Source organism: Lemur catta, chromosome 10, assembly GCF_020740605.2.
Source record: "Lemur catta isolate mLemCat1 chromosome 10, mLemCat1.pri, whole genome shotgun sequence".
In the NCBI taxonomy this organism is placed as follows: Eukaryota; Metazoa; Chordata; class Mammalia; order Primates; family Lemuridae; genus Lemur; species Lemur catta.
The window spans coordinates 65995655-66021893 of NC_059137.1; the positions used below are offsets into that span (position 1 = coordinate 65995655).

A 26239-nucleotide genomic window follows, 5' to 3' on the forward strand; every position below is an offset into this window, starting at 1 on the left:
CTTCAGAGATCAAGAGTTTTCCAGAGATACGACACCAAACCCTGTGTGATTGTTTCCCACATGTGGTTTCTGTCCACAGAGAGTACGTGGCTCTCCAAATATTCTTGCCATTTAGAAAGGAGTTTTATTTAAGTCACAGAGCACCCAAAATAAGCATATGGTGAACACTTGTCAGCTGTTACAATCTGTCTAGAAGCTTCTATTGGCTGTTCTCTACACATTAATAACTCAGTGTTTACTTTAACTAACTCCAAACTGATGACAGTTTGAGAGATTTTTCTGAGCCTATCGGGCTTAGCATACATTTTATAATAGTTCGAATTTTTAATAACTGAGATTCTGAAATGAACTTGCTGGAACACTTAGAGGTTGCCAGTTCAACCTGGGTCAGAACAAGGGACAGCTTGGCTGTTTATCAAGTACCTACTTTGTGCCAGGCAGCATATGTTCTCTTGTTTAATCCTTAAACATTACATTACAGTAACAGATTCCAAATTTACAAGTGAATAAACTGAAGTTTTATGAAATTAAAGTAGTTTAATTCTTCCTGGTTCCTTGCCAGTCTCCCCCAAATTCCAGACAAAATCCTTCCGTGATACCTTTAAAATTCATCTCAAATATATCCACTTCTCTGTCTCCCCAGTCACCACCCTAGTCTAAGCCACCATTTCTCACCCAGCCTACTTCAGTATCTTCCTAACTGGTTTCTCTGCTTCCACCTTGTGCTCTCTCTCTGCATGCAGCAGCCAGAATCATCTTCTTGAAACAGAAATTAGATCATGGCATTCCCTTGCGTGAAACTGTTCTATGGCCTTTAGGATAAAGTTCATCCCTTACTGTGGCGTACAAGGCAGGATCTGTTCCCTGCCTGCTTTGCGGACTTCGTCTCCCTTCGTTCTGCGATGATCACATAGTCACACAGTCTGCACAGTCACAAGGCCCTTCTCCCTGTTCCTTGGACCCCAAGGTCTTTCCTTCACCAGGGCCTTGTGCTTGCAGCCCCCTCCACAGAGGAAGCTCCTTCTGCAGCTATTCCCATGTCAAGCTGGTTCTCATGGTTCTGTCCCCGGTCAAGTGCTTCCTCTTGGAGAGGAAATTTTCTGACCTCCCAGTTAATCATGTCTTTCTCCATCCCCAGATTATTCCCCAATAAATTGCCTAGTGCATAACATTTATCTCAATCTCAAATGATCTCATTTGTTTATTTGGTTACTTGTTCTTTATCTATCTGTCTTCTCTCATGAAAATATAACTTACATGAGGACAGGGACCTTGTCTGTCTTGTTCATCTGTATATCCACAGCATCTAGCACTGTGCCCTGGTGCGAAGTAAAATTCTGTCCAATACATTTTGTTTGGTACCTATGTGGTCAATGAATGGATAAAAGAATGAATGAGTGAACTTCCTAAGGTTGGTAAGTGGCGGGGCTGGGGTTTGAATCATGGTCTAGCCAGCTCTGAAGGCTGCCCTTTGGTGCAGGGTATCTTTGGGAGGTCAAGGTCTCTCCCCAGTCTTGGGGAAGGCCTGTGCTTGTGCACCTGGAGAAAGTGAGGCTCCCCTAAGCCTGCCTTGGGGCAAAGGCACCTTCTGCTATTTAATTCTCACAACACTCCTGTGAGGGAAGTGAAGTATTTCCTTTCAGGGTCTTTGGCATCCTTGGATGTGCAGTCAGACTAGCCCATAGTCACCAGGTGTTCTACTAGAAATGAACTAAACTGAGAGCCTGTCGCACGTATGTCACTGATGTGGGAAAGAGCCCCTTTGCCTATGCTTCACGTCCTCACCACCCATTCCTAAAGCCAGCCAAGTGTGATTCATCAGGGCCCGACTCAAAGACAGTACCTGCTTTCATGAACATTACTTTCAGCTCTCGCTGAGTTGTCTTGTGGGACCAGCGCTGAGCTGAGTGAGGGACATTCCGGGCGTAACTATAAAGAAGTCAAGACTTTCAGCCTCTCTCCTCTGATTTCCTTCACTCCTGAGACCTGCGTGCCACCTTACCTGTTCCTTCCCAGATGGCTTTCCACTCTGGATCTTTCTTTACTTTTCTTTCCCCTGTTGGCATATGCCCAGAGTGTTTTAAGGACAATGTGCTAATCAGATTAATACGTTCTTGCTGTCACCCCTAGATAATTTACTCTTCGGCAGAAACTATAATATAAAGTTCTAACTCAGGAATGAAGCAATGGTAAGTGTGTCCCTTAGAGCATTCTAGCAAAGTAGCCTTCGGGACAGATTCTGTAAGGTTATCACGGCTGCCAACAAGAGGGACTTTAATTGAATACTTGCCAACACTTCCTCTGATGCCACAGCTCCCTAGGAAGGAAGGCATTATAGTGCCATTTAACAGATGAGGAAAGCTCAGGCAGAAAATTAAGGATATTGTTCAGCATCACACAGCTATTAAGTGGCAGAGCTGAGAAATAGGTCTAGGTTTTTTTGACTTCAGAATCCATGGTTTTTAAGCCTAAATGTCTAAGCCTAAATATCTCCCATCCCTCTCCTGGCTAACATCAGAAGTGTAGGATCAGGTGAGGAGGGGATCCCAGTCCTAACTCCCAGGATTTCTAAAAAAGTTTAGGGCTTTATTACTAACTCTCATTGTTCTATTTTAAAAATAACTTCGGCTCCTTGGAAGGGTCAAAATTCAAAGTGGTTTAACACAAAGGAAAGCTGTGGGTTACAGGGAAAATAAAGCATAATTAAGACACCTGGCTGTGGGTTCTCTGCCACTTACCGATCTATAATTTGGGCTAGTTATGTAACCTTCTCAATTCATACTTTTCTTCATGTGTGAAATGGGTATACCAGTAGTATCCCCGTATGCCCATGGTATATGGTGACGATCAAATGAGATGTATCACGTAAAGCCCCTAACATAGCACCTGGCACATAGTTAGCATGTATTAAATTTAGCTGAACAGAGAGAAAGAGACTAAAGAATGTTTTTTCTAGGTCCTGATTCTCCTAAGGTTTCATAGGCAACATCTCTTTAGTATGTGGATAACTACACACCTCGATTTTTGCTATAAAGTATTCTTTAAACTAAGAATTAGGTCAGAGTTAAATCTTTATCTTAATGGCAATAGACTTCTTAAAGAAATGGCTGCTTTTATGCAATCATGACCAAGCAATCATGAACAGCCTGCAATAATTGTTTTAATGTTTAGGAAACATTTTGAAAAGGCATGAATCATGAAATGGTTTTCTGGGTCTGTTTTTCCCCTTTACTAAATAGACAGCATGTAATCAAGAGTCACCTTGAGACTTTCCTCCACTAAAGAAGATAATGAGGAGAGAGAATAATTCACCCCAAAATGCTTTTTCTAAAAGCCAAATGTCAGGAGAGCCTACAGCGTGATTGTCAGAAATTCCATAACGAGGGAACACAAACATTAGCCTTGATGTGTTCAGATTCACAGTGTAACATTACACTTGGTCACCATGGCACATATATTAGATGCTGCAATGCATTCTGGCCTAAAGATAGCATTCCCTTTAGCAAAGATTTTTCAGTGGTTTGTTAATTAGAAGCACTGGGAGGAACTCAATATTGTGTTCATTAAATATTTCTTTTGGAGAAAAACTGTTAAACAGTCCATAAATGAGAGAATGACCAGGCATTCTGTTTCGTCCAATCAAGCTTAATGATCAGCCCAGCAGTCATTAAAATCATTATGGTAAATTCTTCTAAGTCTACACACCTTTACTCTGTTATAGGACCAAAAAACAAATAAACTTCAAAAAGCATTTATGTATTTAACCAGTTTAAAAATAAATAAATACATACATTTTTTTACTAAGTGTCTTATGTCAGCCCTTTTCACTTAATGGAGCACAAATCCCCAGAGATGTTCCACTGAAAAGGGATTCTATGGTCAGATAAGTTTGTGGAATTCTGCACACTGGATCTCTACTCACACATGAAGATTCACGATGCACAGGAACATATTAGAAACCGTTGATAAGGTCTACATTAAAGAATCCTGCTTAACTTTGTCAAAGGTGGCAATACGCTAAAAGCATGTGGCCTGGAACCCTTGGCCTTGCGTAGCTCCTGTCAGCATCATACTATCGTCATAGTGCTTAATGCATTATACTGAAATTGTCTACTTACCTGCCTAGCTACTTAAATCAGATGTAAGCTTCTGGAGAAAAAGGATCTGTGTCTTATTTGTTTTTTATTTCTAATGCCAACATAATTTATTGGAACAGAATGGGTGCTCAATAAATAGTTAAGAAAGAGAACTGAATTGTCAATTAATATGTGTTGATGGCAAGGAAGAACAACATAATTCCATCAAAGGAAGAAGGAAGAGTTAATGTTTCTGCCTTTGTGTCAGATAAACTGTCATCCCCTATGGCACAGCACCCAAGCAATTTGTCCTGGAAGGAATTTCATTTTGAGTACTTAAAAGAAGAAATTCTCTGCTGGAGTGGATATAAGGACACACATGGACACGTATATGCTGAGTCTGGTTTGGGGCTTTTTATGATGATATTTACTAACACCAAGAGCTGTGATTCTTCCCTTCCAGACAACTTCCCATTTCTGCATTGTGCCATTTCTCTCTTCCTGGGGACCTATATCAGGTTTTACCAGCCCCTCAATTCCCCGGATCCCTTCCCTGACCTCCAACACAGCGTCTCCAGCCCCCATTCTGTGTTCATAGTCATCAATGCACTTGCTTCCATCATTTCCTCCCCACCCCCGGGTCCTCCCGGCATCTCCACCTTAGCCCTCCTAATCCCTAGGAACCCCGGCAGCTGCTTTCATCTTTACCCCAGGCTTCTCTGTACAGCTGGAGAAAATAAGACTAATCTCCACTCTCCCCTCCATGCTTCTGGGGGAGCCTTTTACTCATCTCATCTCTTATTGACTTCCTCACTCCCCACCCCAGAGGGTCACATCCATTTGATCCATTTTCACTCGCAAGTTTCCAACTTGGCTCTCCCAGCCTCATTCTTAGGATGTGACCTCATGGGTTCGTATCCCAAAAGGATGAAGGCATGCAACACAGGCTCCTTCAGTTCTGTTCATCTCTGAAGCTTCGCCTGCCTCTCTTCATCCCCTGATCAATCTGACAAAGAAAGTATTATCCTTGCTCTTACTCAAAACCAACCCACCCATCTTTGCATTTGATCTCAACTTCCTGCCTTCTGTGGGACTTTATTTCATAAATTATTACCTCTCTTGTAAATCTCCAATCTCCATCAGTCCTGTGCACACTGGCAACATGTGTTGGTCTCCTGCATTTGACACAAATGAACAGCAAACTTTTCTTTCATCTCTGTACCCATTTAAGCTGCCACCCTATTGCATTCCTTTAGTCTCCAGACTTCTTGACAGATGCATCTTCAATTATTGTCTTTGCTCCAGTGTAGTTTCTTACTCTTCAAATCCTCATCCTCTGCCCTCTGCCTTCCTCTTCCAATGTTCCCTCAGAGTTTAGCAACAGCAAAGTATTTCTCATTGATCTTGCTGCAGGAATCATTACAGGTACCTGAAAAAATGTGATACTTCTCTCAAAGACCATCTCAAATGTCCTTTCCTCTTTGAATCTTTTATGTCACTGATTTGTGTTTTACTTGTTGGAATGATATTTGTGTAATGAAAGTGCCCTACTCTAGGAAAATGAAGCTTGGCCTGACTCTGGCATGGACTATGTAAATCAGAATTTCGTGTCACCTCTCTATGAAATAAGGACATATTTTAAGATGACCTCTAGGTCTCTTCCACCTCCTGTTATATTTTTAGGCATCTTAAGGGCAGGAACTGTGTTTTAACATTGTGCAACACAGTTCTTGTGGATTTTTTTTTTCTATTTCTTTATTTTCTCTTACAAAAAGTCTTTTCCTCTTAGGAAAATAAAGTTGAAATTTAAGTCTATGATTCAGATTTCCACTTTTAAACCTTCCTTTTAATTGCACTCTTAAATAATGAAAATGTGACTAAATGTAAAATAGCTAGGGTTCTGAAATTTTTAAAGGCAATGGCTAAGAGTTCACTCAAATAGAAGAACAAGTCTAGAAAGTTTCTGTAGGGATTTATAAATAGGTAGCTATTTAACAGCAAGACACCCTGCTATAAAGGGATTAAGGAACTAGAAAACCAATGTGTAAACAACAAACATGAGAGAAGATGAATTTCCTATCACATTTCATGATGTCTGGGAACATTGAGAGAGGATTGCTCCAGGATATGAATGCACCGGCATTATTAAAGCAGGGCAGCTGAGTGCAAAGTAGAAATAGCAAGATCATTAATTGCTGACAAGGTAATCAGCACATTATAGCAGCTACCAGATGTGTTAGGGTTGTTCCCTACACAAACAAGGACATTATACTGTCAAGTGGAATAAGTTTTAATGTCAAATTGAATAGACAGGCTAAGAATGGAAAAGAAGCCTGATCTTGAGTTTTTCAAGCTAAACTCAGCATCAGTTGTCAGGCCAAGAATTCTATATTAAGTATGAGTGAGGCAGGGTTCGCATACTCTTGTTTTCCTTCTGTTTCGTTTCCTTTCAGGTATTTGTTACGGGCTTCTGTATTACATGTCAACTTATGAGAAAATTACTGGAAAGACTGATTAACACGACTGGTAGTTGCGAACACATAGCTTACGTGAGCATAGTGTTTATGTAAGTGCATTCTTTCCTGAGTAATTAATTTCATGGAATACTGCTGGATTGGCAATTTGTCCTCCCGGAACCATGGAGATGTCTGAAAAGACAGAATAGGCATTCTTTCTTCATAGTTTTACTAATAACCTTAATTAGGCAAACATTTATTCCAAGGTTTGTTTATGAACCTGAAAACCTTACCTCTCCTCCATACTCTCAAATTTCTGCCTTGTGAATATTTCACGGCCTTCCAATAGCTGCATTTTTAGGGAATCTTTTCCCAAGCTCTGGATGATGCAATATTATTTGTTGATGCTCACATTGAGATTCTCTGGGCGTTCTCTGGCGTTCTGAGCTCATTATCCAGGTGAGCATTTGCTGGTCTCTTTAGCCACCAGCTCCACCACACAGTTGGAATGGACAGTTCACACAGTGATAGAGACTCTAATTTCACCAGGGGAAAAGATATCTTATTTCCTTTTGTATGGGAATCCCCACCTCTTTCTCCCTCTCTTGTATGTCCTTCTGCAGATATTTTCTGCTCTATCTTTTCAGTACCCACCTCTAGTAGAAGTCTCTCTCCAGCAAGTCCACAAACCACTCCCTATGGCATCGCCCATCACACCACAGATGGGCCACAAGCTTCTATTTTCTACATAATATCAGATTACGTGTGTATCTGCACAATTCTCAAGGACAAATTACTGTTTGCAGCCTTCCATTTCATCTCAGTCTTCAAACCAAAACATTTGCTTTCTCCTTTGTTTTATTCTTCAAATAAAGAATGCCTAATAAACAAATCTGGAAGGCAGATGTCAAACCAGAAAAAAGTTTGCAACATATATGACAAACTCTTAATACATTTAATAAAAATGTATAAATTTACTCTAATAAATCAATAAGCAAAAGGTAAACTAAGAAATAGGAAAGTAGATATAGTATATAAACAGGCAAATCAGAAAAAAAGAAATACAACTAGAAAATAAATGCACAAATATATCCAACCTCATTTATAATCAAAGAAATCTTAAAAATAATAAAATAATAACACATATGTCTATCAAATGGATTAAAGTATTTTTAAAATATAATACCCTGGTGTGATGTTTATATTAACAGCTGTCTTTATACTATATACTGTTTGTATTGATTGATTTATTAATTAAAAAAGGAATCTTTCACTTTCAACCAGAAAATATATATGTATATAGATAAAATATATGTATTTATATATTAAAAAATACATTATGTATAAAAAATATTTCACTTTAGACCCAAAAATATATATGAATATATAAATACATGTACCTATTTTTATATATACACACACATATATATTTGGGGGATCTAAAGTGAAACATTTCTTTTTTAATTGATAAATAGAATATATATATTCAAATATACATATGTATGAATATATAGTCATGTGTTGCTTAATGACAAGGATACATTCTGAGAAATGTGTTGTTAAGCAATCTCATCGTTGTGCGAACATCATAGTGTACTTACACAAACCTAGATGGTGTAGCCTACTACACACCTAGGCTATTTGTTATAGCCTATTGATCCTAGGCTATAGACCTGTAGAGGATGTTACTGTACTGAATACTGTAGACAATTACAACAAAATGACAAGTATTTGTGTATCTAAACATATCTAAACATAGAAAAGACACAGTAAAATTATGCTAAAATACTCTTAGTACCACCATATATATATAGTACATCAGTGACTAAAACATCATTATATAATGTGTGACTGTATGTGTGTGTGTGTATATATATATATATATATAAATACATATGTGTATGTATATATGTATATATATTACATTACCCTGGAAAGATGAGAATACAAGGAAATAAGGATTCTCATATGCTCTGATATGGGGATAAATCGATGACAATTCAATTACATGAATCAGAAAGAAAGCACCCAAACATGCATGCATACCTTTTGACATAATAATTCTACTGATAGAGATTTACCATAAAGGAATAATCATGGTTATGCACAAAGATTTAGCTACCAGTGTTCATCCCAGTAATGTTTGTAATATTGAGAAACTGGAAACTACCCAATTGTCTAATTTTTAAGGGTTGCTTAAATAAGTTGTGGTATAGTTAAAAAGGAGTCAGTTATGTAAGCTTTAAACTGTAGCTGTTCATCAAGTCAGGGATTTATACCTTGCCTTGGTAATCAGTGAAAATCAGGCTAACAGTTGTCTCTATGTCTCAGACATAAGTGGGGCAAAGGCCATATTCCTGTTTCAGTATGAGTAAGGTTATGCTAAAAGTGCCTGCTGTCTTCTCCTGACCCAAGAGCCATTCATCTAGAGCACAGTGAGCCCTTGAGGGTCAACAGAAAGACCTAGATTCTTCCCTTTTTTTCTGTTTATTGATTGCATTCTGTATGTCTTCTGGTAGGACTGACATTTTTATATACTCGTTCAAGTGAACCACAGCAATAACTCCTTATTATGATGGCCGTCCTTGGTTATGACAATTAAATTGGTTTTTACATTACATTACATTGGTCAGGCAAGTGTTTGACCAGGGGAACTCCCTAAGGGAGGTGGGGCAGAAAGAAACCACACTGTATCTCCACCTCAGCATTGTGTTTTTCATGCAAAATCACAGGGCAGGCTGAAGGCCTATAAGAAGTCACCAAATGGCCACCTGCCCTCCAGAGGAGTATATGTTAAAAGCAGGAAGGCATTCACACCTGTTTTCCTTTAGTGATAATAAAAGGTTTATGGGATAATTTTATATAATGATGTCCTCATTGTTAGGGTGTTGAATTAGAGAGTCTAAAACACTAAAAATGATACCATCTTACCATTGTCTAATGTTCCTTTTTTCAGAGGCTTTTCACATTTATTTTCCACTTGGACCTTCAACATTAGTTGTGTGGGGTTAGTCATCTCTGTCCCATGCTGAAAAAAATATGAACTTTGGAGTCAGACAGACTTTGCTCCCAAAATAAAGGAAAAAAGTGAAAAGGGGTGCAAATGAAGATGAGGTTGTAGATGTGGAGGGAGAGAGAGAAGGACATGGCTGAGGTGAAAGAAATGCTACTGTGGAGAAGAGGAGGGGTTATGACTGGTGCAATCTCGGCCAGCTCTGGAACTCAGCCACAATCTGCGTAAGATTCAGGGTCCTGTGCTAAGTTACAGAAAACTCTATACACATAAGGCAAAATGACAGGAAGCTGGTCGTAAACACAAGTGAAAGATATGTCTGGTCCAGTGCTATTAATTGGGGAGTTTCAAGCTCACGCCTTTCAGAATCATATTTTAAAATACTGAAAGCAAAACAGAGAAAAATGAGCAGGGTTGTGTAACACAGGATGCTCTATCAGGGATCAGGAAGGAGAACAATGTTTCATGCCTCAGTCTGCAGCTGGCTGGGGTGGCAGCTTGTATCACAGGTTCTCCAGGCCTTTTTCTTTTCTAAAATATGACTGATTCTGAGGTCTCTTCTGGAACCTCCCCTCCCCTTCTCTTCTGCCAAAAGATCCAAAAATAATGCAGATTTCTGAAATCCACGAGTTGAGGGATTTGGATGTTTACCACCCAAATAGAGATGATAAAATTCGGCTGTAGGCCTGTATTCTATCAGTGTGGCCTCTACCCCAGACCTGAAGGCTCCTGGGAGCAGAAAGACTTTCACCCTGGAAAAAGTTGGAAGCTGTTCAATCTTTGTTGCTTGTCGAAGCCAAAAGTTGAATTAAATCAGATGGGTCTTTAAAAAAAGAAAAAACAAAACAGATGAGTCCTTTAAGAAAAAAAGTGTTGGTCAGCTAAAGACTTATTTAAAAACACATGGTCATTCTGCCTCTTGTGGGGTATGCAAACCAAATATAGTATCTGCAGGAGGCACGCTGTTACATTTTAGCAACTATTTCCCAAAACATGCCTAGATTCTAAGAACACTGAAATCTCACACTCACTTTTCTAGATAAAGCTTCAGTCAGTCTATTTTTAGGGATTTGTGAAAATTCCATCCTTTTTACCAAGTATCTCAATATTGGAATTTTTGTTTTGTTTGGCTTTGTGCTTTTCATATTTTTAAAATTCTATTACAACTTACTGTTACACAGTTTAAATGAATGCAATTACATTATATATTATATATTGTAATTATACCAGTAGCATCTTTTAGAAGGGCTCTGGAATTTCATGGACTGAATTATAGTAATTTTGTGAATAACTATTCCACCAACTCTGCAGTTGCCGTATCCAAATTTATCTGTGCAAATGATTTTAAAGGATTTTTAACCTCATCAGAAGAAAAGTTAAATTTAACTCAGAATCAAACCATCTGGTAAATTATTGAGGTCCACCACGCATAATAAGAACTTAACTAGATTCATTTTGTGAGCATGAATAACTTATGGTGTTGTTGGCAAAGGAATGAAATGTTTTTATCTGAACATAGAAGGCAATTTCTGGAAGCTATCATTCTCATGCTAATTATAGGCCTAAATGAGGATATTCAATTGGTAAAGTAGATGGTGGATTAACCCAATAACCTGGCGCACTATGTCTATCAAACAAGCCATGGAAACTACCCTAAAAGGCAGTGAAAAAATAGTTCATTCAGCCAGTGTTCAGCTGTTTCATACAAACAACTCTTTTTAACTGCACAGCAAAGGTTTTATTTTATTATATTCCACACCTTCCTACAAAGCTTCTTTCTTTCTTCCCCTGGCAAAATTCTATGTGTTGTATTTGGAAGCTCTTACACTATGACATCTCATAGAGTGAACATCAGTAACCCTGATTCTTTTAAAACCTAACCTAATTTGGTTTGAGAAAATGAATTTCTTGGCATACTTATTTCCCTATTTTTTCTTTCCTGGGTACTTTAACCAGGAAATTTTCTGGACTTTTACAGGCCTAGGGACAATTTGTCCCCTTTGACTAATAGAGCCTTGGAGCTAGGTTTCTATACAGACCCCTCTCCTCAGCAACCCTCTTCCCCCCCCAAAAAAAAAAACTTTCTAAAGAGAGTTGAAATTATGTATTACAAGGAAAGTTTGCTCAGTTATCTTTAAGGTTCTGCTGCACGTCATTATGTTGTTTCTAGAGAGCAGATCATTGTTTCTCGAAAGGGAGAAAGATGAAAACAAAGAGGAGATTCTATTGCCCTCTGATAATTGCAGTTTTCTGAAGTAGGAAATTGGAATAGTAAATCCCTGGTAATGTAGGGGATGGTTATTCAGTTTGAGTATTAGTCCATCTGCCTTGTATTTCTGTTCCTTTACCTTTTGTTCCCACGACTTGAGGATTTTTCATTGCTTATTCGAACCAATGCCTGGTGATATGCAGAAGAGAAAACTAACTCAGTGTAGTTCATTTATGAAACACTATTGTTCTGAGTGGGGAGAATAAATACGTTGAAATCAGCGGTGAATCCAAAAATGAGGTAACACATCTGAAAGTGCCTCACACAGACTGTGCATTATAGGAATTTAGTAAGTGGGATTTTATAATCCACACCACAGTTTTCTACTATTCTCAACCAGTGATTCTCAGCCAGGGAGATTTTGCCCCCCAAAAAATATTTGGCAATGTCTGAAGACGTTTTTGATTGTCACGACTTGAGGGTGACACAGGAATCTAGTGGGTAGAAGTTAGGGTTGCTGCTAAATATCCTACAATGCACAGAGTGGTCCCCACAACACACAATCATCTGGCCCAAAATATCTGTAGTGCTGAGGTTGAAATACTCTGTTGTTGTAGATTTAAAAAAATGTACAATCTCTATTTTCAGTATAATAAAGAATAACTTAAGTAATATTGTTGATCCTTACTTAACTATATTTAAAATTGTTTCTTTGCAAATATGTTTATATAGCCCTCCATTCACTGCCTATTTGTGTTTTTAAAGTTAGTCTGGGTAGGTTTCCTCAACAATGAATGTTCTGCATCAAAACAAACATGTTAACGTATTACTAGTATCTAAGGACTGGAACCTTCAGTACACTGAAAGATGGATTTACACAAATTTAATTTGCCCCAACTTTTAAGTGATTTGCATGAAATCAGGAACACCTGTCTAAGAAATATCATTTTACTTGGTCCCTCTTATCTTCTCTCCTCTTAATTAGATATTAATATAGCTGCCTAAAATTTTTTTCTAGTCTTTAGAGATTTGTCCACTTGCTTTGAAATACTGCCTAAAATGAAATAAACACTGTTTTTTAAAAGCGTCTATAAATAAACAAGAGGTTAATCCCCTCAGGAATGTAGACCATGGCTGATTCCCTTCTTGTCACATTCTTCACTGGACCCGGAGGGAGAGTTCTTAAGAACAGGCCAAGATGTTCGGCTTTTCCTTTGCCCTGTCTCCACCAGGCCCCCTCAGCAGCCCAGTCACCGACTCTCCTTAAATAACCTCTCCACCTCATGTGGCCCACAAAATGTAAACTGGTGGCCCCAAAATAGGAGCTGACATTATCGGCATGATTAGTAGCTGGTGGAAAATCCAGCGTGTTAAACCAAACAAGCTGATCTTGTGGTGTTTGTCTTGTGTGTTGAAGTGCTGACAGACAACTGTTCCACAGCCTTGAGACTTGAAGCCATGGTTAGAATCTAGTCAGAAGCCAACTGACTTTGGGGATCTTTATCAGACAGAACAACCTGTGGTCTGCCAAGTGCTCTAAGTGTTGAAAAGCTCTAACATAGCAACAACCTAATGGCCTGCTGTTGTCCAAAACATCCTTACCATTTCATTCAACCCACTGTGGCAGTTCACAAATTGTGTGGGTTGTCCATAAGGAGCATCTATTACAGTGGCTACTATACTAGAAAATGACGATCTAGGAAATAATAATGACCAACTCATTATCCACATTTTAATTATAGATCACCTGATTTCTTTTTTAGGTACAAACATACTAATAGAAAATAGGAGGGGATTCTATTCAATACCCATAATTTCATGAGTCTAACATAATTGTTATAAACTTGGTAAAATTTTCTGGCTTTTTTTATATACTTTCAGATGAGTTAGATATGATTTTGTTTTACTTTACCAGCTTTTTTCTCTTAACATTATGAGAGGAATATATTTCTTTACTACTGAATAATATTTCACAAGTAATCAGATCTAATGATGACTTATTTCTTAGATTATTATTCCATAATTTCTTCATTTCTTGTTTTTGAAATTTTGGGTGTTTGCTTGCTTTCTTATTTGGTTTGATGATCATTATAAAATAATGCTATGGTAAACACATGAAGCATGTTAATAGATCCCCCCTTTAGAATACATTACCGTGTCAAATGTTTGCGTTTTATGCAGGCAATGATTTACATAGTGAATCATTTCACTATCACATATTCATTTTCAAAAAGTATTTTTTCACTACACTTGTGAACAATTGACTTTAAAGCTGCCAGAAAGAAAGAAAGCCAAGACCTTTTTCTCTGCAGCACAATTAATTCAATAAATTATGAGAAAGATTAATATTTCTTTCCATGTAATAATAAAAATTGCTGATAATATATAACTGCCTTCAGAGCTGCTTTGCAAATGGGGCATAAGTTCCCAGGCCTAAACCTTGCAAGTAACGTATTTTACATGTTCTCTAGAATTTACAAAGATGAAAAATTAACAGAGGTAAACAAAAAAACAAGCACCAAAAAACCCACCCTGTTCTTCGTAAATACAGTTATGCATTGTTATAACTCTAAACTTCCTTTTTATAATTGAAAGTAATATGAGTACAGTGCAAATAAACCTTCACATATCTTACAATTAGTAATTATCTTGAAGATCTTGGCTTAAGACATTTTATATTTTGCATACCAGTAAGCTGGCACGTGATTTTAAAATACCTTTTTAAATAAATTTGATATTCTAATGAATGAGATCATCAAAGAGCAAAGGGACCCTACTGATAAGACAAATAAATTGAAGACATACATTCTGCATATTAGAACCTAAAAAAATCAAATGTTCTCATTATTTATAAATTGGGTTTAGCTTCTGCTGTATCATTTATTGTCTTTGTTTGAATTGAGATTTGTAATTTAGGAACTGAACATGGACTGTTTGGGCTTGTGCTACTCAAACAAAACAAGCGAAGCAGGTTTGTAAACTGCAAGTACAGTGAGAATATAATGTAAATGCTTTTTAAAGTGCTCTTTGCTCATCCTATATATAAAAAATAGCCTTAAAAATTGTCCTAATGGGAAGAAATCCAAGACTTTTCTCTCTTTCTCTGGCACAATAAATTTAATAATTTATGGTATGGATTTATTTTTCCTTCACATGCAACAATAAAAATGTTTGGACTGATTAAATAGCTGTGTTTAGGGCTTTTATCAGCAATAGCGACCAGGAACATATATCTTTGTCTTTGGAAATGGAACATAAGTCTCCAGATGGCAAATCACTGGGACTTTGTTCCCAGTGTGAATGAAGCATGTTGCCGGAAGGTCATTTCCAAAATATCAGTAGTGTTTGTACTGAAAATGCTTGAAAAATGTTGGAAATCCATCAACTCTATATTCTTTGTGGATTATTTGGAGAAAATATTTAAAACATTATAGGCTTTTCTCTGTCCTCCAGTTAACCTCAGGCTTTTCTCTCCCTTCCTGTGAATTCTTTACACAATGCCACTAATTTCAGCATTACTGTGCACAATTTATCACTGTAAAGGTGACTCCACTCAAAAAAATAATGTAAGTAATTCCAGGGTCATATATAAATGATAACCATTCTTCATGCCACTGCATTCTGTTATTCACACGGACAATGAAGAAGTGTTTGTAGCTTGGTTATGCATGCCTGCTGTGCTAAGTAAATCCCAGGTTGTAAGAGTTTCCAATTTTCAGTTAACAGAATTTACAGCTTTATTTTTATGAATTGCAGGTGGTTTTCATGAGCCTATGCAAAAGTTTTTGGGACTGTGGGCTCGTGGCCCTGGATGACATTACAATGCAATTGGGAAGCTGCTGGTCTCCAGGTAAGACAGCAGTCATTGAAGCCCTTTGTCTCCCTGGCCTGTGCTACACTTCCTGTTTCTCTAAGAGACATCTACATGTAATCTGTGCTAGTCTGTCCTTTGCTTCTCTTGACAAAATTGTCCTCTGCAGAGCTGTGTAGTAAGCTTTGGAATTTAGAAATGGTGACTCAAATGTAATGTATGTCTTTGTACATGTGACTTAACCTCTTTATTTTCATTTGTAAGGGGGAATATGTAATATCAACCTGAATATTGAGGATAACACACATACATTCCCTGGCATAGGACCTGACACAAAACAGTACAAACAAATATCTTCTACTAAAATTATTACTATTGTTATTGCCTTAAATGAATGAAGATTGTCAAGAAATATTGATGAAATCCTTATTTCACAGCTACTAGCTAGGCATATAATTTTAAAATTTTAATAAAATAAATATGTTCTAAGTGAATCAAATGACAGTGGAACAATAGTCCAAGCATTGGTGATAGTGACAAAATAAAGTCATGGTAGCTAGCTGTGTGTGGGACATTCTAATGAGAAAATGGTGCATACCTCAACCCAGATCACTGATCTGCATCTACTATTACCATCCATCCTAAATCATGGTGTATCCATTTCATTGATGAACAGGCAAATTTTGCTGTCATTCTGGCACTGGATGAGAATCTCCATGTTTACTTAATTAAAAGACAATTTGGTTTTAGTCCTTTGATTTGCCAGGCGCTATAAGGACAACACAGATGAAAATCTCTACAGTCAAGGCATAGAAGAGAGAAGAGTTAGACAAAAAGCCCAGACTTCACTATTATGCAACATATCCATGTAACAAATCTGTACACGTACCCCACACAAATCAATAAAAAATTTAAAAAAGAGGGAATGAGGCTTTATTAGCTAGTATGTAAAATAAAATGAAGTAAAATAATTATCACATAAGAGACAAAAGATGGGCTATTTATTAGAGAAATTTGCTAAGAATCTATATGTATGGTGATATAACCAAGGTCAGACAAAGATTAGGAAGTAGTGCCATTCTAATAATAACTATTAAAGTTATTGTAGATACTATTCAAAGACATAAACATTTGATTTTGGCAAAACAAGTTCTAATATTTATTTCACTAATAATTATTGCCAACATCATGTTTGAAATTTTCACTTTACATACACCATTCCATTTAATCCTCACAAGCCCATGAAGTAAGTACCATTAAATATTCCCACATTACAGACAAGAATACTGAGGCACAGAGAAATAAGTAAATACTGTGTCATTTGCTCCACACAGCTCTGCCTCCAGAGGTACATTTAGCTTCCTCACATTCTCCCCTCCTGCAAAGCAACTCTAGAGTTGCTGTGAGAATACTCTTGACTCAGCATGGATTTCTGGAGAAATTTCCTGCATTTACCTAATTTTATTATTTTCCTTATTTTCATAAAGGCAATATACTTCCAATTGTCAGAGCTTTGGAAGCTAATTCACACAAATAAATTCACAATTTAGAGAAAATTTCTTTCTCAAAGTATCCCAGTATTTTCAATCTAGATTTCTGATTGTTCTCTGCCTGTGTGGCAGGACGGATGATGGAGTGCAGCCTCTAGCCCGAGGTAGGAGCTTCGTGTAGGTGGGCGGCCGGTGGGGGGCTGCCTCTCTGTTGCGTAGCATATGGCCAGAAAACACTCCTGCAGAGTGGAATGCCAGCTGCACACATTCATTGAAAGTGTCTCAGCAATTGCAACAGCTGCTGTTTCCTTGCAGAGAGCCTTCCACCTACACCTGGAGAGTGTACTTTCGAACAAGATGAATGTGCCTTTACTCAGGAGAAAAGAAACCGGAGCAGCTGGCACAGGAGGAGGGGAGAAACTCCCACTTCCTACACGGGACCAAAGGGAGATCACACTACTGGGGTAGGTGAGTTATGCCACGTGGTGCTGTTTCCTAAGGAAACCTTCTAAAATAACATTCTAGGATTGTCTGCTGCATTTTGAAATGTGCAAATTTATGTCGTGTCTAGCATGAACTGCACGTGGGATTCTACACACAGATGATTCCATATGTGCATAGAAAACCATTCTTTCTGTTTATTACATTGCTTCTGTACATGGCTGCACAGAGGATCTAAAAGGGTTTACAAAGATATGCACAGGAAGATAATTTAATTAGAAGTAGGTTTAAAAATAAAAGAGAGAAGGATGAAAGTGAAAAAAAAAAAAGGGTGTCTAAATTGGAGCCAGGGCTGAGGCTTTGTATACAAAATGCACTGTCAGGCAGAGGGCGAGGCATCAAGTTTGACTCCAAGCTTTCTAGGAGCTGAAACAAAGATGGAAAACTCACCCGTGACACAGGATTCACAGCATCCTTAGGATAAAAACAGAGGGAGCAGCCCACGTGGGATGTAGGAAAAAAGCGGATGCATTTTCTGTGGAAAGTGTATAAACTACAATAAAGCAGACTGAAAGTTGATCTGCTTCATGTTATCACCATGTGTCAGCAATTGTAAACAATGTCAGTGATAAAATACATCCCATAGAGTGGACCTTCCTGGCTGACACCCCTATTTCATATTGCGTTTGGCATTCCAATGGGATAAAAGCACATTTGGTCCAGAGAAGCAAAACTACCCCCCTGATACTAAACTTGTAGAGATGTTTCCTCAAGGACCCTTCTAGAGAAACCATTATGATATTTACCATGAAGCTGAATTACATTGTGCTGTTTCTTACAGCCTACCTCAAGATAGGCCTGTGGAATCACACCATAGAACAACCAGGATAATCTGTTTGTCAGGTTGGTTAAACTTGGTAGGATGCAATCGCAAGCAGCTTTATTTTTCCTTTCCATCCCTCTCTTCAGACATGCTCTAAAGATTCTCCCCTTCCTCACCTCTTAGCAAATCCCTTAGCTTCCTAGTCCTGTTGAAGTGTTAGAGCAATCATATATTCAGGTATGTTAAAAAGTACAATCCAAACCAAAACTTGCATTTCTCATTCAGCCGAGTCTTCTCTCTTTCCCTCAGCTTGGGCCTGACTCATCGTTTGGAGATGATAAAGGATGTGTACTTCCTCCCCATGTACACAAAATCTATGAAAATCTATCAAAAATACAGGCAGTAGATATGAAATTGCTCATAATTCTACTCCCATACTTGCATTATTCCTGGTTTATGGGGACACACGAGCTAATTTGGTGTGACTTTCTTTAAGAAAAATGAAATGATGTGGCTGTGTTTACTTTGTCTTCTTGAAAACTTAGAGGGATGTTTCAGCTGACCAGGGTGAAACTTCAGAGCAAAAATTGAATGCAGAAACTTCTTGGTGTGTTCAATATTTATTTTGAGTAAACACTTGGCACATTAAATGAAATTCTCTGGTGCACAACATAGAAAATTCTGATTTTTAAAGTAAATTATTTCTAGGGTCTGCCTTCTTCATTCTTTATTTCGCCTGCTTCAATACAAATTTTTAAAGATTTCTCGAGACACTTTCCACTTTTCTAACTCAATAAAATCTTTTATTGGTTATATCTTTTTATTTCCATGCACAGCAATGAAAACAAGAAAACAAATTTTGCTAGGCTGTGCCCAGAGTACAGACAGGTAGATGTAGCAATGGATTGAAGGTGTTTTGCTTTTGTTCTTAAAATCACTGTAATAGCTGTTTTATTAGGGAAATACAGTAGCTAGTGATCATTACAGTAGTCTCTCCTTATCCATGGGGGATATGTTCCAAGACCCCCAGTGGATGCCTGAAACCATAGATAGTACTGAACCTTATGTATGCTATGATTTTTCCTATACATATGTACCTATGATAAAATTTAATTTATAAATTAGGCACAATAAGAGATTAACAACAATAACTAATAATAAAATAGAACGATTATAACAATATACTATTCACAGTAACTATCCACAATTTCATGGACAGAAGATTTGCTCTTACAGTAGATCTTAGCAACCTCAGCATACGGATTTTTTTCTTTCCCGTTAAGTCATGGACTCATACCTTTTCACTTAAAGGAAGCACTTTGCAGCCTCCCTTTGGCATATCTGAGTTGTCAGGCTTACTACTCTTGCTCTTTGGGGCCATTATTAAGTAAAACAAGGCTAACTTGAACATGAGTTCTGGGGTACCGCGACAGTCGATCTGATAACTGAGACAGCTACCAAGTGACTCACAGATTGACAGCATAGACAGCGTGGATACGCTGGACGAAGGGATGATTCACGTCCAGCTCCGGACCAAGCAGGATAGTGTGAGATTTGATCATGCTACTCAGAATAGCATGGAGTTTAAAACTTATAAAGTGTTTATTTCTGAATTTTCCAGTTAATATTTTTGGATTGCAGTTGACTGTGGGTACTGAAACCGTGGAAGGCAAAACCTCAGATAAGGGAGGACTACTGTACTGAATATTTACCATGTGCAGGCACTGTGCTGGGAGCCTTTATATCCTTACCACACCTATAAAATAAGAGAAAGTTCCCATTTTTCAGAGGAGGAAACTGAAGCTCGGGGAAGTTAAGGGCCGCACAGTCGTAACTGGTAGAGTGGGGACTGAATCTCAGGTGTGCTTGGCTCTAATGGCCATATTCTACCCACACTGCCTCACCAGAGTTTCCCATTCTACGTGGCACTAAGAGATCACACATGACCTAGAATGGCTGTGACAGCTTATATGTAAAAACACAATGTTTCACATAACAGCATAATCTCACCCCTAAGACCCTTCACACCAAAGGGGAGTAAGTTGTCTTGGAAAGACCATATTTAAACCAATGAATGCTATTTTTGGACATTCTTAGAAAGGCATCCAGCAGAAAGCATGTAAATTTTTTTCTGAGCTATTTCTCGTGTCTTTGTAACAGTGTTGTGAGTTTAACTCCAGGGCTGCAGTCCACAAACCTATTGTGTATCCTAAACGCTGCAGAAGAGTGGCTTCTTTTTGTCCTGGCCTCTGAAGCTGTGAGCTCTACGTGGCTGATGTATTGGCTCTTAGACCACAATGTGACAAGAGTTACTGTCTCAGTCTATTTTGTGCTGCTGTAACAGAATACCTGAGACTGAGTAATTTGTAAAGGACAGAAATTTATTTCCTCACAGTTCTGGAGGCTGGTAAGTCCAGGACTGAGGTGCCAGCATCTAGTGAGGGACTTCCTGCTGCATTATCCCATGGTGGAAGGGCAAAGAGAGGGCGAGAGAGAGAGAGCAAGAGGGGGCCAAACCCACCCTTTTATAAGGAACCCACTCCCATGATAACAGCATTAATCCATTCGTGAGGGCGGTGCCCCCACGACCCAAACACTTCCCATTAGGCCCCACCTCCCAACACTGCTGCGTTGGGCATCGAGTTTTCAACACATGAACTTTGGGGAACACATTCAAATCATAGCAGTTACCCATTCAAAAATTAATGCATAAGCAAATGAAGGTGCCTTCAAAACATCCATTTATTTGTTAAAGCCACTAGTGTCAGAAGCTACATGTATATAAGAATCAAACATCTTAGAACTGGCAGCAATCATAAATGTTATATAGTCCAGGGTCCCTAGTATCTTGATCTAGTCCATATTTCCTGCATTATGCATCAAATAATTGCCCCAGAATTACAGTAAGTAAAGTAATAAGGGTTAAGTTTTAGAGATGATGGAACCATGCAGAAAGAAGCAGGTAGTTCTCCTTGGAAGCGTCTTAAAGGAAGAGTGTGAGTTTATCGAGAATGGTGGGGAGTGAGGAAGTATTTCAGGATGAGGAAATGGCAGGTGTGAAGTATTGAGCTATTAAGCAGTGTGGCAGCTTTTGAGAACTATAAGCGATTATACTTGGCTGCTATGTAAGATATCATCAGCCAGAATTTCTAAGAAAGTGGAGTCTAAAATATAGTCTTTTTTTATTGTATCCTTATGCTTTTACATTCCTTTACTGGTCTTATTCTTTTAATGGTTACACTAGTGTTTGTCTTACAATTTATTTCTATATATTTTTAAATCCTAAAGGATATTACTGGATTGGTTTTCTTCTATATTTATTCATGTATTTCTTCATTTCTTCTCTTTTTTTTTTTTTAGAGACAGAGGCTCACTCTGTCGCCCAGGCTGGAGGGCAGTGGTACAACCATAGCTCACTATAACCTCAAACTCCTGGCCTCAAGTGGTCCTCCCAGTTTAGCCTCCCAGAGTGCTGGGTTTACAGGAGTGAGCCACTAAGCCTGGCCACCAAGCCCGGCCTTTACTCACATATTTCCCCTTTCCGTTAATCTTCATTCCCTTATGCCTTTCTATATTTCTCTCTTGAATTATTATTATTTTTCTTTTGCAGGAAGTGTTTTTCTTTTGCTAGAAGTATTTTCTTCATCTAGTTTTTTGTTTTTGTTTTGTTTGTTTTGTTTTTGGTGCAAGTCAGCTGATGATGAATTTTCTGTCTTTTTCTGAATGTCTTTATTTTTCCTTTACATTTGAAGGATAGCTTTGCCATCTATAGAATTCTAGGTTGACAATTATTTTCTTACCAGCCATTTAAAGATGTCATTCAATTGAATTCTGGCTTCCATCGTCTCTGTTGAGAAGTCAGATAGAAGTCCTATAGTTGTTCCTTTGAAAGTGTACTATTTTCCTCTGGTTGCTTTTAATATTTTCTTCTTATGTTTGATTTTCAGCATTTCAGTATGACATGCATGTGTGTAGTATTCTCTGCAGTTCTTCTTGGGGTTCATTAAATTCCCTTTATCTTTGGGTCAAGGTCTTTCATCTATTTTCAAAACTTCTTGACCTTTATCTTGTCAAACATTGCTCCGACCCCATTTTCTCTCCTATCTTTCTGAAACTGCAGTTATATGTACGTTAAAAGTCCTCACCATGTACCACTGTATATCCTATATGCTCTTTTAAAAATATTTCCTTTCTTTTTGCTCTCAATTCTTCAGTTTGGATATTTGCTATTGGTTTATTTTTTAAGTTTATGAATCCTCCTCTCAGCTGTGTCCAGTATGCTATGAAACATATTGATTGATTATTTTAATTTCGGTAATTCTATTTTTCAATTCGAGAATTTCCATTTGTTTAATAATAGCTTTATTGAGATAAAATTCACATACCATACAATTCACTCTTTTAAACTATATGATTCAGTGGTTTTTAATATACTTACAAAGTTATGCAATGATTACCACTATCTAATTCTGGGACATTTTTGTCACCACAAAAGAAACCCCATACCCATTAGCAATCATTCCCATTCCCTCTCCCCATCTCTTCCCTCTCTGCCCCCATCCCTAGGCAACTACTAATCTACTTTCTGTCTATATGGATGTGCCCATTCTGGACCTTTCATATAAATGGAATTGTAAAATATGTGGTCTTTTGTCTCTGGCTTCTTTCACTTCACACAGGATTTTCAAGGTTTACCCATTTATCAACTGATGAACATTTGGGTTGTCCAACGTCTTGCTTTCCTCAGGAACAGTTCCTATTGACTGCTTTTTATCCTGTATATGGGCCATAGTTTCCTGTTCTTTGTGTGGCTGGTAATTTTTGTTGAAAAGTGGACATTTTAAGTTTAAATGTCCATTTTTTAATTTAAATAATAAAAACACGTATTTTGATGGTCTGCCTCTGGTTCCCCCCTACACCTAGGGTATATTCTCCAAAATTAGAGGCTCTCCTCCTTAGTAAGTCCTAAACTTCAACTTTTGTGTCTTCAGCTGATGAGATTGCTGAAAACTCCACTTTGTTTTGCATTTGGCTTCTTGGCCTCTTGCTGCCTGCAAGTTAAAAATTTGGCAAATACCTCAAAAGAAGATTGCCAAGGGATGGACCCACTTTTCTGTACCTCTCTTTTCTTACAAAACGTGGCCCTCAAAGCCCTGGCTGCTTTGGTAGCCCTGAAATCCAGTAATTGTCTTCTCAACCCCGTGAGCGCTGTTGGTTTCTCTGCCACTTGGCAGCTATTTTCTGCTTAGCTTCTAAGTTGAATAGGCAAGTACCTCAAGATGAAAAGCAGCTTGAAGAATGTTGAACTTATTTCATTGACCTTGTTTTTTTCCTCTGGGATCTTGATCCCTCAAGTCCTTGCTGCTTGGGAAGCTCTCAGTTAACTTCAAAATAGGTGTTTTTTTTTTTTTTTTTTTTATTACCATTTTAAAAAAAATTTGTCAGCAGAGTATAGATCTGCTACAAATTACTCAACAGAGCCAGAGGGGATATCTTTGGTATTTTATGTTTTAGCATCATTTATTTAAGAACATGAATATTATACTAAAAATTTGAAGGCATTTTTTCTTTTCTTCTGCATTACAAACCAACCAGTCACAGTTCTTTCAATGAGATCTTTGTGTCTCTGTCTTCTCACAACTGTATTCTTTTGTTGATATTTTCTGACTACTCTACCCAAGGTCTTGCTGTATCTGAGACTGTTACTGCGTGGTGTTCTGTTCTTTGGCAGGGGTAAAAGGAGGAGAGTATTGAAGTTACATTTATGCTGCCTTTGGCTATAAACTGCCTGAGAGACTATGGAATTTTCTACTTCTTTCCCTTTGTAAGTCCCCATCTTGAATAATAAATATTGGGGACATCTAATGATGTTAAAGAAAAAATTATTCAATGATACTTGTTAAAGCATGGCAAGGCAGACTTATTCTGGCCCATTGCTGTAAGGATAGGAACCACTGCAATGGAATTTTGCAGTAGGGGAGAAAGGTTGGGTTCACCTTTGAATACAGTGTGGGCAAGTGGGAATTTATAGTCAAGTAGTTGGGAGAGGGTCAGTGGATGGAAAATTACTAAGAGGTAACATAAGGGGTTAGAGGGATTGTGGTTAAACCAACCTAATGGGATTCTTGCTAAATACAGGCCAGGGTGATCAGACATCACCTGGAGGATGGTGGAGGACGAGGAACCTGATATTGAAGGTGATCAGATATTGAGGGTCGGGGGTTCTTGCTAAACTGACTGATTAGGGTTCTTGCTAAAACTGGATTTTGTAAGGAAGTAAAAAGATAGGCCTAGGAGAAGGTTTGGAAGCCTAACTAAAGTTCAGTCAAGCAAAGAATCTTTGTCAACTACCATAGTAATAAAGTACTGCAATTGTCTTTTTTGTTCGCTTATCACAGAAACCACTTTGACAATCACCTAAAGATATTTTTAAAGTGATTCATATAGTAAATCAACATTACTTAGAAGAATGTCACTGAAATTTCCCTTCAAGAGAGGATATATTCTCAAATAATAAGAAAATTTTAGTTGACTCAGCAAGTTAACAACCATTCATAGATTTTTCAGTATGCTGGAGGTAGACAGGATCTTATAGATCAGCTAAGACAACATACATATTTTAAATATTAAAACACTGAATGAAACCCATTTAAGGGAGTTTTAATTCTTATCTGCTTGGATCCTGGGATAGCAACAAGAAGCTTGCCTGTGATTAGTTGTATAATTTAAACAATAATGAAATTCCATTCAAAAAGGAGATTTCCTATAGCCTGCATTGCTGATTTATTGCATTTAGTCCTAATAACCTTTTCTATGTCTCCTTTTCAAATATACCCAATGAAGTGATGCCAGGATACAAAATGGCTGGACTTCTTATCCTATATATTAGCAAAGTAATTAGATTCAAACTCTAGGCCAGCGACACAGTATTTTTCTCCTTGAGGACTAGAGGGTGTTTGTTTGGTGTTGGTGGTAACAGGAGTTTTTCAGGGAGTGCAGTGCATTCTGGGACTTTCTGAGGATATACCTGTACTTGTAGATTGAATTCTGCGTTTTCATTTCCCAATCTCAAAGCCTGTCAATTTACACTTGGAAGAACACGCACAGGAAGAAAAAAACAAGGGGAGAGGCATACAAAGCTGTTTTATGGAAAACTGCAATAGATAGTCAGTCAATATAGATCCATTAAATAAAAAGAGCTCGGAAGAGCTTGGAAAAGCCACACTATAAACATATCAGTTTATTGTGTGTCTGGTTAGAATCAATATATCATCACATGTAGCAATTCCAAGGGAGCTGTAGTTCCCAACTTACTAACTGGGGATGCAATTAACCTTTCAAAATTCTAGGATGTTGCATGGTATAGTCTAGTGGAGAGATCAACCAATGAGCTGCCTCTGCCACTTGCTGCCTGTATAACCCAGGGAACGGTTATATAACTTCTCTGAGCTTCAGTTTCCTCATATGTAAAATAAAGGTAACAATCAATGACCTGCTGCTATGGTTTAAATGTGTCCCCTCCAAAATTCAGGTGGTGAAACTTAATGGCCTGTGAGATAGGATTAAGAGATGGGGCCTTTAAGAGCTGATTAGGCAATGAGGGCTCCTCCCTTGTGAATGGTATTAAGGCCTTTATACAAGACGTTTCATGCAGCAGTCAACTCACTTACCCTTTTACCTTCCACCATGTGAGGACACAGCATCCTTCCCTTCTGGAGGATGCAGCCCTCACCAGACAAACGAACCTACTGGCATCTTGATCTTGGACTTACCAGCCTCCAGAACTGTGAGATATAAATATCTGTTCTTTATAAATTACTGAGTCTCAAATATTGTGTTACAGCAGCACAGACTAAGACATCTGCTAATCTCTTAGGGTAGCTGTGCTGATCAACTGAAATTACATTTCTTAAGAATTTG

At 38.0% G+C, this 26239-nt stretch overlaps 1 protein-coding gene across 2 annotated transcripts in view; it reads left to right on the forward strand.

Annotated features, from left to right (window-relative positions):
* Positions 1-26239, forward strand: part of MAMDC2 (MAM domain containing 2) — a 153091-nt gene that overhangs the window by 107178 nt on the left and 19674 nt on the right. Inside the window, exons 10-11 of one of the 2 annotated variants that reach the window (XM_045562422.1) lie at positions 15511-15604; positions 17371-17523. In XM_045562422.1, coding sequence (XP_045418378.1) covers positions 15511-15604; positions 17371-17523 — 247 coding nt within the window. The remainder of the gene's footprint in view (positions 1-15510; positions 15605-17370; positions 17524-26239) is intronic. The other variant, XM_045562423.1, reaches the window with a different exon arrangement.